The sequence below is a fragment of the Stegodyphus dumicola genome, chromosome 3, assembly GCF_044657685.1.
Source record: "Stegodyphus dumicola isolate Sdum_Otavi_A_Nest chromosome 3, ASM4465768v1".
Lineage (NCBI taxonomy): Eukaryota > Metazoa > Arthropoda > Arachnida > Araneae > Eresidae > Stegodyphus > Stegodyphus dumicola.
In genome coordinates this window covers 16475053-16492265 of record NC_140770.1, presented here as the reverse complement: position 1 = coordinate 16492265, position 17213 = coordinate 16475053, and the positions used below count along the sequence as shown (strand labels likewise).

General features: G+C 29.7%; 2 protein-coding genes across 8 annotated transcripts in view; one reads left to right on the top strand and one right to left on the bottom strand.

Annotated features, from left to right (window-relative positions):
* The window catches only part of LOC118193941 (uncharacterized), a 50347-nt gene extending 42604 nt beyond the window's left edge, over positions 1-7743 (top strand). For all 4 annotated transcript variants that reach the window (XM_035365127.2, XM_035365113.2, XM_035365119.2 and 1 more), the window contains exons 13-14: positions 345-522; positions 4025-7743. In XM_035365127.2, the coding sequence (XP_035221018.1) occupies positions 345-522; positions 4025-4120 (274 nt within the window). In that variant the 3' untranslated portion in view covers positions 4121-7743. The remainder of the gene's footprint in view (positions 1-344; positions 523-4024) is intronic.
* A 7385-nt stretch (positions 7744-15128) lies between these two features.
* The window catches only part of gig (TSC complex subunit tuberin), a 148213-nt gene continuing 146128 nt past the window's right edge, over positions 15129-17213 (bottom strand). For all 4 annotated transcript variants that reach the window (XM_085812599.1, XM_085812601.1, XM_085812600.1 and 1 more), the window contains one exon: positions 15129-15479. In XM_085812599.1, coding sequence (XP_085668725.1) covers positions 15285-15479 — 195 coding nt within the window. In that variant the 3' untranslated portion in view covers positions 15129-15284. The remainder of the gene's footprint in view (positions 15480-17213) is intronic.

Sequence of the window (17213 nt, the reverse complement as noted above, 5' to 3'; positions counted from 1 at the left end):
GATGTGTCCGTTTGAGATTAATAAAACAAGCAAACTGATTTACCTGCTGTTATATCTCCATTTGTTGAACTGAAAAGCTATTTTATGACTAACTTTGCACACAGTCTACATAATCATCTGAGGTTGTAACTGTGGCGGACACTAACAGTGTCATCTCTGCATCTCTAGAGAATTATAACATGCTCATAGCATATCCAAAATAAAAATTAAAAAAAAAAAAACTACAAATTTAAAACAAAACTTGTGTAGATATATGGTACACATAATTTCATTTAAATCATATTGAAATGGTCATTGCACATTTTGGTTTCATGATACATATGCATTAATGTTTTGTTATTTAGACACAGTGCTGTGAAGATTCTTGAAGAAGTAGGCAGATTCCAAGTACACAAATCAGAAGCTCGACAAACAGCAGTTGATTCTCATCTTCCTGTGCCTCCAATTGTTGATGAAATCGAGAGAGATCAGTGCAAATTGGAACCAAAAGTTGAAGGTCGGATATTAATTATGACTGAAAAAGTTAGTATGATTAGCTTGATAATACCCATATCTGTTTATATAAAATATGAATATCAGTATTAGCACTGCCTGAATTCAGTGCTGAAGCTAATTGATCATAAGAGTTTAAAATTTTTTCTTTCTAAAAAGAGTTATGTAACTCTATTGTGCTTATGACTAATATAACATTAGTTTTCTTTATTACAGGTTGATTTTTTTTATTATTCAAACATTTTTTTTCCCTGCACAGAAATTAAATAATATGCCATTTCTTGCAGATTCCATCCTCTGTAGTAATATACTTTTACCATAATAGTGTTTAAAAGTTTTGTTTAAAGTAATATTTCGACATGTTTGATGACTTGCAAAGACTAACAAAACTTGCACCTTAATCGAGTGATGGTCTGCATAGTAAAATTTTGCTTCTTAATTAACAGTCTTGAATAAAAATTTATTATCATGTATTTTTTTAAATGGTGGCCCTGTAAAGAGGTTATACAGTCAAAAGTCGTTAATTCGGACACCCATAATCCAGAATGATCTATAATCCGGACCTCAAAGCTAAAACCTTTCTGCGCATGCGCCACGTTGACGCATGCGCATAGGCATTTAAGCGTGCACGTAAGACCTTTATGACTGCGCATTTGCGTGTGCACGAGCACAGAATACGCTTTCACTGCGCAATTAATGTATAACGGACGGTATAAGCTAAAATGATCTAATTGTCTATTTCAGTTAATGTTGATGATTGCATTTTCCTTAATCTTCGAATTGGATCTGGCTTATTATTTTTTGCAGACTGTAAGAGCAATTTTATAAAAGTAAGCTTGAACTTTCAATTATGTCAAATAGAATTTCCGATGCTGGAGCTCCCAAAGGATCTACGAAAACGAAAGTATGTTTCGATGTCCATCAAACAAAAAGTGGAATTGCTCCAAAAAATGGATAAAGGCATATCCTTTGTTTATCTAACCGTTCCGAAATCTGTTTATCAATTTCACGCTGCTCTGCGCGGGGGGTGAGGGGGAACTTGGTGGCGCGCAATGAACTGGAAGTTGATTTGTCAACACTATCATTATCTTCAGGGCAGATGTTTTTATTTTATTCGGCTATAATTCCTTATTAAATGTAGTATTTCATCTTGATGTACTTCTTTGATATGATTTAAATCAAATTCCTCGTCATTATAAATATCACGAATACAAATCAAATAGTTTTCTGGTTGCAATTTTCTAATTTCGGCTATGCATAATGTATGCTCTACGCATGTGCGCGTTGAAAGAAATGTTTAATAAACAAATAAATATTAATCTTTTTTTTTTTTTTTTTTTTTTTTTTTGTAAATTTTGATACCTTTTAGATCATAATTGCTCATTATTTTATAAATTACGGTTTCATATTTTTAATTTTATAATTTCTGCATGCCATCTTACCAGATTTAAACTTATGATCTATAATCCGGAATCACCGAAGTCCCGACGAGTCCGGATTAAAGACTTTTGACTGTAATAAAATGATTATATTTGATTACTTAATGATAATTCTCAACATGGTAATGAAACTTTGTAACTGAGCAAGAAAAGTTTCATTACCATGTGGAGAATTCTCATTAAGTAATCAAATATAATCTAAACTAAATGCTTTAAGTTAAGATTATGTTTTACAAGAAATAATTAAAGTTACTTAAGTTAATTTTTAAAAATAATTTTCACTTAAAACATAATTTTAATGTATCAAACATAATGTTGACATTATCTTAATCATTAACATGTTAAAATATAATTTAAAAAGTTGTGCTAGCCAAAACGTTTGGGAACCATTACTTTAAAATTATAGTAATAAACTTTATAACTGAGCAAGAAACTCCACTTAGCCTACATTCACACATAATTTACTTTTGCCTATATGGGACAAAAATAGGTAATGAACTAGCTGATCAACTTGGCAAGTTAGCAGTATTAAAACACTGCTGATAGATTAATTTATATTCCTCTATTAAACAAGCAGTTACTGTCAACTCATAAATCCGTGGCAATAAGAATGGGCATATGCAGAAACTGGATGACTGACCTATAAATCCTTCCGAAAATTCAAATTCAAAAAGACTCACCAATACAAGTAACATATTTCTTCACTGGACATGGTCCCTTCTTGCCATATCTGCACAGGTTTGGACTGAGAGATACAAACAACTATGTTTTTGGTGCACTGGTCATATCTGAGCATTATGCATTTAGTTGTCAATTTAGAAATAGTTTTCATTTAAAACTTCCATCCATAGATGGCATTCTTTACTGGTGTGACAATTTCGTAACAAATACTTCTGCCCAATTTAAGCTACATAAAGCATTTCAAATTGCCTCCGAAATAGCCAAATTCTTTTTTTGTATTAACTAGTCATATACCTTTTCAATGTTTTTGTAGCCATAATAAATATCATATTTATTTATAATGTTACATATTTATCGTATATGGTGCATATTGAGTGAACAGAGGCTGTTCCTACATTTTTTAGAGGACTTTGCTTTGCTATTAAAAAAGTAGTCTGCTTGGAATTTTTTTTGTTTGCTACTTGACAGTTTTGTTTTCATGCAAAATGGCGCTTTTAAAGAAGCAATGGATGCTAGGCTATGTTTGTGCTCCTTTTGAAAAAAATTATTCATATCCACTTATCAAAATATGCTATGAAAGCCATGACTTTTTCAATATCTAAAGCTACCTAGGTAAAATTGGGAGTTTGGCTTTAAGTTGAAAAATTTTTCCAAATACATATCTAAAGGAAAAACAAAATGTTTCTTCATTGTGTCATGCTTTTATCCATAATTGGTATTAAATCTTGCTGCTTGTAGACAGTTTTTATGGTTGATAAAATAATACATAAGTACCAAATTATTTATTTGTTCTCAGAAAATATGTGTAACATATTATATAAAAATATGTTACACATATTTTTATTTCTTTGAAATAATTCATAAGATTGCAAAAATAGTGAAAGTATAATAATTTATTTGACTAAATGGCACTAATTCTTATTTGATAGAAAGAAGTCAATTTTAAAGTTAAAAAAAAAAAATCAGTTAACTTTCCTAAATTTGTAATTACAATACTTTGTGATTCGAAAAAAGAAACTGCAAATACATTAGAAATTTTCTTATTAAATAGCTTTTGTCACATGTCAAAAATTTTTATGTCAAAATTCCACAGGATATGCATATTAAATATGTGAGTGTTATTTTCTGCATTCAAATTTTAACAGTATTTTATTTTAATTTTACATATCTATCAAAAATATTTATTTAACTGCTTTCACTAAATTCAATTCCAAATGTCTGTTTAAATGTATTCTATGATAACTTACAGTGGCTATAAATTAAAATTATATAAATTGGTAGCTGGCATATATATTCACTACATAGATAGGTTTTTAAATCTATCCACGTATATTTTTATGGCACTTATATGTATACTTTTGTATTTATGCATATTTAATATAGATATATTTTTTACATTTTTCTCTTTTTAGGTTCGTTTGGAATTACAAACTCAAAAAGAAAATTACTGCAATTGTGAAAATAAAATTAATTTTGGTGAAAAAGTATTGATCTGTGATAAATGTTAAGTTTCAGGTATTTTAATATTAGGTAGTATAAAAAATACATATAGTCACTTCAGCACAAACATTTTTATTCATTATGTGATTGCAAAATATTTACTTTTGAGCTATGTTGTGTATGAAAATATTGGTACTGGTTCCTTTAAAAAAGTAATTATTTACTGTTTTCTGAAGAAATTTACTAATTTTTGGAACATATTTAATTTTTTTTCTTTCTTTTTAAACTTTTTTTTGTGCCTATTTCAAGTGTTCAAGATACCAAAGAAACAAAGTATATTTAGTCAACAAGTTTAAATAAAAGCTGCTGTTAGTAGCAGTTATTAAAGTTCCTGCTGATAATGGAAATGACAGGATAAACAGCAGTTATCAGTGGTTTTGCTGTATTTTCAGAAAATTACTTGCTGAAAATAATTTAAAAAGTCATTGTCATTCTTTTCACCTGAGTGAATGGTTACAAGTGGCAGTAGATATTTAATAAAGATTCGTTCTATTTTTTTAGTGTTCCAATTTGCAATATTTAATACATTGTATATCTTGTTGGATATATTATTAGTGGATTTATATATATAAATATATTTTTAGTTGTCAAAATTCCACAGGATAATTTCCTTCATAAAAATAAGCTTCTTAAAAATTATGAGCATAGATTTCTGTGTAGTGGTATAAACATTCCTTGCTTCTACATTTCAGATTATTTTTGTGGCAAAAGTGATGAATATTCTTTCTCTCCCCTTCCTCAAACCATTAAATTTTTGCGTTTAAAATTTGTTTTATTGATAGCAGAATTATTCCAGTTGTTATTTAAGAAAAATTCTGGAATTTTAAGGACTGTTTTTAATGTCCTAAGGCTGTTGCCAAGCATTGTCTATTAAATGCATAGATCCACCCATATGTAATTTTTTACATATTATTAATAATGTGTAGAAGAACGTTTGTGTTTTAGTGTGTCTTTTTGAAGTTCAGTATTATACTGGACTTATTTTATGATGCTTTTGTTTCAATTTTTATTTAATATAAAATAACAAATTAAAACTATTTTATCATATTAAAAGTATTATATGCTATTTTTTTAAAAGTTATGCTGTAGCAATTTCCAAATGTGCATGTTTTAAATTTATGCATAGTGTAATTTTCTAAAAATTTTCTGTTATTTAGTTTTTTTTACTTTCATAATTATGATTTTAAACTTTTAATTGTTTTATAATTTCATAAACATTTGTTAATTTTTAGTTGAACTTTTTTTACCCTCTTTAGAAAAAAAAAAAAGGTATAGTAGTTAAGTCTGTAGCTTCTTACTCATGTAAATTTGAATTTGAGTTAGCACAATGCAAATTCCTTATAGTATTTAAAACCCATCTTAAGCAGATATCATTTATTAATAAGATCTTCTGTACTTTAGGTGACTCTGCAATAATGTAACAATAACAGTTCCAAATAAAACTGAAAAATAACTATCTGTAAGAAACTTTTAGGTTTTCTATGAAAATTCATGCAGGAATTTGGAGGTTTAATAATTTAATGTAAGTGAAGCATAATATGGAAGAACTGAAATGAAATTATTTAAATCACTGCCTGTCTTTTTATGCATTATTAAGTATTTAATTTTCATTTTTATGAATTTTAAACAAGAAATCGACAGCATAACATTTAAATTAATGTTATATAGTAGTTTTTATTTGTAACTGTGTCTTTTAAATGGAGATTTTGAATGTATTAATTATTTTTCAGTTAAAATTCCTGTATTTTTTTTTACTATTTATAAAATATGTTCATGTAAATACTGAGATAAATTATTCAAATTTCATTTGCTCTTTTCTCCCCCCCCCTCAAAAATAATAATGAAAGATTTGAAATACTAGTAAAATTGTTTATATAAGTGTAGAAGGCTGAAAACTAAATTTTAATTATGAGTGAAATTTTGTGAAAACGTGTTGAATTTCAAGTATGAAATATATTTAAATACCTAATTTACTTATGTTATATTATATGGAAGTTAAATATTATTGATCTGAAAGCTAAATCAAAGATTTTAATGCCACATCCAACAACATTCTGGGAACTGGTCACATGAAAGATAAATTAAAGAACTTACATGTCATGCAGTGGCAGTGTTTGGCAAGTTGTTTGAATGATAAATGATCTGGTAGCATGGCATGATGCATTGCTCCCCCCCAAAACAATAATAACTGGAAATGGTTATCTTTTGATAACTTCTGCATTTATAAAATATAGACAGCAAGTAAAAATTTTATAAAAATATTGATATTGTTAGCTAATAACTATCTGATGGTTAGAAAATATTGCAATTTAATGTTGTTAAACACTCACTTGTCAGAGAAATGAGTGTAGAAAGATTACAAAGAGGAAATTTATGCCCTTAATAAAATTAAGTCACAAACAAGCATATTTACTGTTATAAAAAGTAGAATTGTTTTTGGAAATTCATATTAATGCTTTAGGATAGTGATAATTATTTTACAATTTCACTTTTAATACAAGTACAGTGAAGAGATAAATAATTTCTCTTCACATCTTTACATGCAAAATATCAAAATATGCTCAGTTTTAAAGATAAAATGTTGAAATGACAATCTTGTGTTTTATTGAATCAATTATTATTTTTATAGTACTTATATTTATTGCTATTTAGAAATAAGCAAATATTGAAACCTATATATACTTGTTCATATTAATACTCATGGTTGTTACGCTTTCCTTTTTTTGTTTATGAATCTCATGTATCTACTTAATTTTTGTATTGTAAAGTGCCTTTTAATGCAGGGATCATGATGTGTTCTCTCTAGTCTTAGGTGTATATCAATTGCATTATTTATTTATATTGTCTCTGAATGTAGCTCAATATTAGGCTAAATGTTAATTTATTCCATTGTTAAAAATATTATCTTTGAAAGCAATAAAATCACATGTTCGTTGTAAAATCACCCATATTCTCTTATCTTTCAAACTGTATAAAGCAAATAAGTTATTGTTGTATGTAGTATTCATGCTTATACTATGCTGTAATGTCTGTTTGTTCATTTGTGAAAAGTTCATTTTATGCAAGTTAGTAATTATGTATTTATAAATTTTATGATGTTGGCCTATTTCTATAAAAGGATTGAATCAAAATTATTTTTGGCATCATGGGAAAACCACAAATTTAATATACAGTAATTTTTTGGGGAAAGTGCATTTTAGTACTTTAGAAACTTCCAAGTACATTAGGGAACATTTTAGGAAGAACCAGTATATCATTTTTAATTCTTTCACTTGCATTTTCCTCGTCTAGCCTAATATAAAAAATAACCCTAAAAAAATTTGTGGTTTTGATGTGATGCTGTATTATGCATAGTATTAAGACTTATTTTTAATTATATGAGATACGAATTTTGAAGATTCATTATTTACATTTGTAAATAACTGTTTATGAATGTTTAAAGATTTTATAGGTTGTATAAAAATAACCGGTGATGTTAATTCATAGTACTTATTTAAAATGTAGTATTTCCATTATATTTAAGGAGCTTATATTTACCATATATTTTGCAATAGAAAATGTTAATTTTTATTATATATATTATGGATTGTTGATACTGAAAGTTAAGCATGAATAAAATTGCAATGATGCATTTGTATTTAAAATTTGTGCAAAAACTTTCACATAACATCATTTGGCAAAATATAGTTTTTCATCCCAAACTTTTTTGAAAAAGAAAGATTACATTGCCATATCTAATTTCCCCAAAGCAAACAAAATTTATCAGATTTTTTCTTACAGATAAAACAAAAAAGCTATATAGATGTGAAAGAATGATTTCTTTCACATCTATATAGCTTTTCTGACTATCATCTTACAGATTGCTAATCTGCAAGATCTTAAGCATCTTACAGATTGCTTAAGATCAACTATTGATCTTAAGCAATTGTGTACTGCTACTGTATATACACTGAAGAGCCAAAACATTATGATTACTTACTCAATAATGTATCGTGTGACCTTTGGCCTGCAAAACAGTTGCAACTCACCTTGGCATTGATGTCACAAGTTCTTGGTAGATGACTGGAGACAGGTTATATTAAATATCTAAGCAGCAGTCATGCAAAGTTGAGATATTCCACGTGGTGGTGTTTGAGCTCTGAGCTATCACTATATGAAATCTCAAATGTGCTGCATCGGATTAAGATACAGCGATTTAGGTGGCTAGGACACTAATTGAAATTCATCCTTATGCTCATCAAACAACTCCAATAAAATTCGAGCCAAATTAGGTGAAAGTCACTTCTCCAGGGCATCGCCCTATCCTGCGTTTTATCATGTGAAGAAATATTCTAGACATATCTTTTGTAGGCATAGCATTGGAATGATAAGCAATTGAAGTTTTTAACCTGTTTTAGTAGCAAAAGCAATTATTGATGTATGTATGTAAAGCAGTGGAGTAGAAAATATCGAGAGTTCCTTGGGTAGCACATCCATCTGCTTAGCGAGCTTGAACACACATGACAATTCCTTCTTCTATAACTTTGGAGAGTCGGCTACACTGCTAGCTGCATGATGCCCGCTGAGAGTCTGAATTCATCACTGTTGTAGCCAGAGAGTAGAGTGGAGGAGGGAGCACGTTCAGGTGAACTGTAGCTGAAATGAGATTGGTGGAGCAAACACAAAGCACAATTCATAGACTCCAACCTTCAGCAAACCTTGTCAGTAGTCAACGCGCGAACAACATTTTTACAACTTTAAAAATGTGCGCGTAGCGTATGTTGTAATTAACCATTCATTAATTTTAAATTAATAATTAATTGTAATCAATTTTATTACATTTAAAATCCATATACATATAAAACTGAATAATTAAAAATATACCTTGTAAATTATATGCACATTTAATTAGAAATTTTCTTTTAACTCCTCAAGCATTCACTAATAAAAAGTACTTCAAATCACTACTAATCATAGAAAAAATCAGAAGCTATAAATCATATCTTTATTCTGGATATGATTTCTACAGGGAAATAAAATTTAAATAACCAAGAATGATACATATAAGTATTAAACAAAATACGCATAATTTATGAATGCAAAGATTTATATGTAGCATGCTTAGCAAGCTTAAGTTCTGATTTTGAGAATGTTTTTTTATAACACAGTTCTTCATTTGCCTGCATATTTATTTTTTCAATCAAAACTGCTTCAAGAGTTTTAAGACCTAAATTTGGTCGAAATTCCGTCTGATTTTTTTTAACAATAGAAAAAATTCTTTCGCAAGCTGCATTTGAATGAGGTATTATTAAGACAGCAAGCATTACAGAAGGCAATACTTTGTATTTAATACACCCATTCATATTTTTTAATTTGGCAATTTCTCCCCATGCTATATCAATACACAAATCTACAATTTCTTTCAAATCATCTACTTGATACATGGAAAATTCAATTTCTACTTGATTAAGACATTTTTCATCAATAATGGATGGAAAAGTATTCATCAAGTAAAGAACAGATGAAAATGAGACTTCAGTTCTCAAGTTGATGTCAGCAACTTCAGCATGTTTTAGAAATGGATCACTCAGTGGAAATTTATCAATTATATATGAACATGCAGTTACAAAAAAGCTCGCACAGAATTGAAAAATGATTTCACTTCACTTTCATTCAACTTGGCATTTTTTAAATATAGTCTTGTTTCCGCACCAATCACTAAATTTTCATTTTCTTTTTGTTTACTATACTTCTGAAATGGAATAGACGTTAGAGTAACATCTTCATTTTCTTTAGAAATTACTGATGGTTTTACGAATCTAACAAATAAATTCATTAAAAGTTCAAAAAGTTTTCTTCTCAATTTATGTATATAAGGAGCTTGTTGTTGCAAATTAATATTTACTGTTATAAACAAAGGCAAAGTATTTTTCAAAAATAACAAGTACAATTTGGTGGTCGGTGACTGTAAAATTTTTTTAATGTTTTGCAATCTCTTTCCTTCATTCTCACTGTTATCTGGTTTATCTCCAAAAAAATTTATCACAGCATCCCACTGTTCCAAAATCCTTGTTATAGATTCTAAAAGAGACAACCATCTCGTACTGCAATATTTCAAAATTTGAGATTTAGCATTCTGTCCCAAAATTTGTTGAGCAACTTTGAAGCTATGCTTCCGTTTCGAACTTTTCTCCAAGTAAAAATATATATCTATTATCAACATTTCAATTTCTGAGCCAATTAATTTTTCAGTAGCTTTTTTTGCAGCTATATGCAAGAGGTGGCACGGACAACCTCGGGTGATTATACTTGGTTGATGCATTTTGATAAATGATGCTACACCTTTAAACTTTCCAATCATATTACTAGCATTATCTGAAGAAAATGATAAGCAATTTTTCCATTCTAAACCTTTGTTTTTAAAGTTTTCATTTTTACAATTAAAAATACCTTCTCCTGTATTATTCGTGCATTCTAAAATAGAAATCACTGAAGTAATTATCACTCCCTTTTCTTTACTGTAGTATGTTATAACCAATGGGTACAGTTTGTTATCATTGTTATCATTACTTCCATCAGTACTTAGAGAAAATGATGTACTGCACACTGATTTTATAATATCAGCAACAGTATTTTCTGCAAGCGTTTTCACAATAGCAGCAGTTTTGGTATGACTGCAGCTAAATTTTTTTGCTATGGCAGAATCCGGAAACATTGCTTTGAAAAGCTCTTTGGAATGATCCGAAACAGAAAGCGGTAGATTATGTTCAATTAAAAAACGAACAAAATAGCATTCGGCTTTTATAGGATCTGTTTCATCATCTTTTATTAAGAAATTTGTTATTTCTTTAGATTTAACGGTGCCAAGTTCTATATGCTTTTGAGAAAACACATGCCGTTTACAGTCATCTTTTCCGCCATGAGCAACCGAGAAGTCTTTGTTGCATACACTGCAGTGTGCGTGATTCACAGAAATTTCGGACGCTTTAATGCATGGAAATTCTGAAGAATATGAATCTTTAAACTTCTGCTTTGATAATTTTGGCTTCTTCATTCGAGGCAGCATTATGATTAAAAATCTTTCACAGTTCACAAGACACACGCTAAGCTCTCGCCGTAAACTACACAATGCAGCCTAAACACGCATCAGCGAGGAACCTGGGAGACAGACAATTTGGTGGAACTATTGATAAGTCGTTAACGGTTGGAGTTACTGATCTACGATTGGCTAATTCTTCAAAACTAGGAACGCACTCAACACGTGATATATGATAACACGAGTATTCAGCCAATCATCGGATGAATTAGTTGGTTCCGTTTTGCGTACTGGTTCTCCTGCTCTTGTTTCTGTAAAATCCGTAGTTTTTTCCATACTTTTCGTAGCTCGTAGTTTTTCATGAATTTCTGTAGAAACTACGGAGAATCCGTAGTAGTTGGAGTCTATGCACAATTTGACTATTTACAAGCATAAAAGGATGGGTGGAATTCACAGACATACATAAATTTAGTGATAGGTCTAGCCAAAACAGGGGAGGGGGTCAAAATTCAGTTGGGGATTAGTTACAAATTAACTAGAAATTAAAGAAAATTATTATTAAAATAGAATAAAATGCTGTAGAATTAGGCAATGAAACATATACAATTACCAGGTCTTCTGATGTTGTTTAATAAGTTATAATCATACTCCATTTCAGGAATACTATTAGTAAATATTTTGAAAGAATCATTTTGCAATTTTTGCCTTGAATTCTTTTAGTTGTCTTCATGAATCATGGAGTTCCTTATGAACCATCTGCATCTAGTAATCTGTCTAAGAGTAGTATTTTGCAAAATTTGCAATTTTTTCATACGTATATTACTGGCAAAGCCCCAAACAGGATAAGTATAGTTTATGATGGGACGCAACATAGATTTATAGAGGAGTAACTTATTGTCTAAAGATAAAACGGAGTTCCGAGAAATTAGGGAGGTGAGTTTACCTTTAGCTGCTCGGAACTTATTAATTACATGTGTAGTGTGGGGCGTCTATGTTAATTTTTTATCAAGCATAACTCCAAGGTATTTGACACTTTTATCCCATGGGATGTGCATTCCATATAGATATTTTGCTAGATTTTTATTTTCCTTGTGAAGATAATTGCTTCTGATTTCTCCACATTAATTTTAATTTTCCATTTTTGGAGCCAAGACTCCAGTGCATGTATGTGTATCTGTAATGCTTGAGTAACATGGTCTAAGGATGCATTTTTTGCAAGGATCACCGTGTCATCTGCATACATGGCTAGTGTAGTGAAAGGTGTCTGTGATATATCATTCGCATAAAGTAAAAAGTAAATTGGGCCGAGGAGCGAACCCTGAGGGACCCCAGCATAGGTATTCCTCTCTATAGAAAGTAGTAAAATTTTTGTAGTGAATGATAAAGCATCTGCCAAAGAGATAAGATTTGGTGATGTTAATAATGCATCCTGGGAAACCCAGGCTTACGAGTTTGTACAGTAGCCCATCAAGCCGACTGCCATCATGATCGAAAGATTTCTATGTCGAGAAATAGTGCAGCTGTGCTTTCACCGTTCTGTTGAGCTTCTGCAATGAACTCTGTTACTTAATAAAGCTGGTGATTTGTCAAGTGCTTCCTTTGAAACCCATATTGCTAGGGTATAAAGATGTTTTTTCACTGATATATTCCAATATTCTATTGTATATCAATGCCTCTGCTATTTTACTGAGGGTGGAGAGAAGACTCACTGGTCTGTACGAGGCTGGGTCTGCTGCTGGCTAATTTAGCTTGGGAATGGGAATTGTCACTGCAGTCTTCCATTGTTTCAGGAAATAGCTGAGGAGTAGCATGTGATTTATGATATTTGCAAATTTAAACAACATGACTTGACCCATTTCATGCATTGTTTTGTTGGTAATTGTGTCTATCAAAACTTGTATTTTTCTTAGAACAGGTAAATAATAATAAGAGCTTTTAAATCAAACACAATTTTTGTAATTGGCTTGTACAAACCTCCGAGAGCTCCCTATTGCTTCCTTGTTTACTTACCAAATGTTTAATATGTGTATAGCACGAGGAAATAAATACTTCCAGATTTTATTGCAAAGCATATTTCTCTCGCCACTCTCAAAACAATCTCTAGCAGTTAAGGTCAGCATAAAATTATTTTGTGACACATGGAGATCATTTTCATATTTTTCGAGTCACTAATCATTGTCTTCTTAATGTACACAATGTTTTTGAAAAGCTAGAGCAAAGGGCTCAAGAGTTGCATGACAAAATTTAAGAATATTGAAAAGCCTCATCTTCCATGTGCACCAAAAGAAACATGAAATTTTACTAATATAATTAATGTAAAATCACTTATAATGCAAAATGAACGAAGAAAGCAAATAATAATTCAATGGGATATGATTATATATGTGTGTAGAATACTGTCATTAATTAATGACAGGCAATCAAAGCCAAAGTCTTCCACACAGAAAACGATGACAATAAAAATACAATAACAAACTAGATTACAGTCTATAACAATTTAAAAGTTATCTTAGCATTTTAAAGTTCTAAAAATATAAAAATTTATAGAAATATTTTCTTACTTGATATAAGGTCTTAATTTTTTTTGGGGGGGGGCTGTTATTTTCTTACCTTCTTATTTATAGCATTTTATGTTAAAAAACGGCAGAAATATTATAAAACTGGACTAAATATTTACCTTCTCTTAAACCAAATCAATACCTCTAACTGCCAACTGAAAACAATACATCTGTTATCAAATAAAAATAATTGATTAATAATTAATAATAATTTAAATGCTACTACAGTGACATTAATAACATATGCCAAAACTCTGCTAGTTCAGCTACACCAATACACAATTTACATTATACTCCAATATTATGAACCTCTGGCAGCAGCTTTCACAGTGTATTTATGTATTTAAGCTGTGCTACTTCAATAACCATAAATGCTAATTATTATTGTGTTTCGTTTTTAGTGAAAAAAGGTATTTCAAGTACAGATTAAACTTCACATAGTGAAAAAGGTATATAATAATGCTGTCACTTGTTTCAGCAACATAGCAAATGGGTGAGCATTATAAAATGAGTAATTACTGTAACTCCTGTCTAAAGATGCCAAAAAATGTGTATATGAAAATAGGTACCATACCACCAAGAACTTAACTTTGAAATGTGAAATTCAAATTTTAACAATGGTGAAAAAGCAAACTAAGAATAGAAAATGTACAAAAATTATAAATATTCCTAATTTTTAGTTTTACAAAATTAAATTTGTTTTTAAAATTTCCACTGGAAATTTCTTTTTTAAAAAAAGTGCTTAGGTTGCAAAGGGTTATTTCTGTTCAAATTAGAATTTAAATAAATAAAGATGTGAATATTAGAACAGAACATGAATTTCTTTTAAAATTTACATATTCATAACATTTTAAAATCAAACTGATTCTAGTTTGTCCAGCATCCGTATTCTTTAAAAACAACATTTTACATAAATTTTTCACTTAAATTTGTCTACAAATTTTATATAGTTATGAAACCTAGAAAATTAAAGCTGTTCTTCTAGTCCCCAAACTGTTGGCATTTTGTGAAACTATTTTAAATCATAATAAGCAATGTGAAATTTCAATTTCAAATGCAGTTAATACTCCAGTAATATTTGATATGCTTACTTAAAAAAGCACAAATACAAAATAATCTTAAGTTAAAAGAAAAGCATATTATTAGAAATGTTAAATATGAAATTTAATGTTAAAAATTATTATCTAAGAAAGATATATTTCTATTGTGCAATAAATAGAAAGTTCTTTTGAAACTATGCATCTATTTTCCTGTAGATCTTGTGTAGAAATGGGACAGCATTTCATACTGATTTTACTTATGCTAATATGAATCATGAACACCGAATTTTAATGTCAAAAAAGGAAACACAGAAAAATTATTTATAAAATATTTGTAAGGGGAAAAAAAACTCTTCCAAAATTAAAGAAACACTTCCATATCGAAATACATATTCTTCTTACAAAAAGAGATAAATAAGCTTTTTATTATAATCATAAAACTGTACAATCAAAAAATGTTAAAATTTACAATATTTGTACAATATAAGATTTCAAGATGCAGATTTTTTTTGTGAGACTGATTACATATATTACAAGTTTATGGACATGAATCTGATGATTATACATAGTCTGTGAAATCATCAAAATTTGAAGAATCATTAAAACTTTCAAATCCTAAATTTTCTGCTTTGCTTTTCAATTCCTCTACCACTTTAGTACGGAGTCTTTTGATAGTCCTGAGCCGTTCTAACCAATTGGACACGTGTGAATATTTTGCAGAATGTTGCCTTCTACTCATAATCAGTGATGCAAGCTAATAAGAAAATAGAATATGTGAACTATTAGCTGTTACATATTTACTTTAACAATCAAGGATATGAAAATATGAGGATAGATCCAAAGAAAAAGGTTACAATGATAATAAAAATTATTTGTTAATTATAGACATAAAATGCAAAAGGGAATTGAGAGGTGTATTTGCCTATAATTTTCCCACCTAATCACCATATCTATTTTGGCAATTATCTGAATGTAGGATCAACTTATTTAAACTGACTTTGTAGAGTCTCTGCCCATTGACCCATTTCTTGGTAGTTGTTTTCACATCACTGTTTGAAGGAAATAATCAATGGGTAATAAAAGATTAAATGGGATATATAGAAAGTGACTCCAGACTTCCCACTTAAACATTTGCAGCAGTTCTTGAGTTTGTCAAGAAAGTGGGTGCTGGGGGCACCATCATGCAGGCGGACAACACCATCACTCAACATGGCAGGGCTCTTACGTCAGATGGCTTCTCATAAACTTGTTAAAGTGGCACAATACTGATCGGCAGTGATGGCATGGCAGCACTCCATATACTCGATCAGGATAACAAATCATGGTGCACACCTCTAAGCGAGACCATTTTTCTAAATGTCTTGCTATTTCAATCGTTCTGATACATCTGCGAACGTACTCTACCTACCCACACAACAACTGCTAGACAACTGGTTGTCTACACTCTGGGGAAGAAGTCTTCTCTCTACAAGAACTACTTTTCAGCTAATTACTTAATTTATTTTCAATAATTACAACTAAACTTCTTTTTGGATTGATCTATGTATTAAAGTCATTAATAATATTAAAATTAGTTTTTAATTTTTAAAACCTGCTTTTTAATTTCTTAATACCTGTCAGCATAGCATAAACTGCTAACGACTAATTTTTTATTGTATGTTAGCCACTACACGGCCAGCTTTCGTCTGGCTTTTACATGTACCGTAAAATTGCCTGAAGGGAACACCCAACAGTAAATTTTAAAACTGCACAGAATTTTACTCTGTGGAGCAAGTTTATATATATATAAAATTCAATAAAATGTATCACATATTAAAAAAATTATAATTAAATAAGCAATATCCCTTAATAAAAATATTAATTATCCTAATAAATAAATTAACCAACTTCCCGTTACAAAATCTTATCATATAAAGGAAGTTAAAAACTTTTGTTTCCTAGAAAGCCATGCAAAACTTTTTATATAATTAAAATTATATATAATTAAAAAATATAAAAAATTACAATGAAATAAGCAATAAATATTATATTTTCAATAGAAGCATTCAGCAGTCCAGTATCCACTGCAGTGAATGAAAACCTGTTGCTAAAACCACATTTCTAAAAGAACGAAACTATCATCAGAAAGCAATAACCAATCAAAATTGTGCTTTGTGGATGACATAATTCAAAATATACAAACCTCTATGCCATTAGCTAATAAAGAGAGAGAGGAGGGGAAAAAGGAAATTCTTTCTGTTGTGTCTCGTGAGACAAGCGTCAGAATAAGAAGATTGCGATGTGCGTGTTGCATACCCAAAAATCAAAAGGAAATAAGCAATATCCCTTAATACAAATATTAATTATCCTAATAAATAAATTAACCAAATTTCCATTGAAAAAAAATCATGCTAAATTTTTCAGTATCTTAAAAACAGTCAAATAAGCAATAGATATTTTATCTCATATTTTCAACAGTCAGTAGTCTAGTATACAAAAGCACTGAATG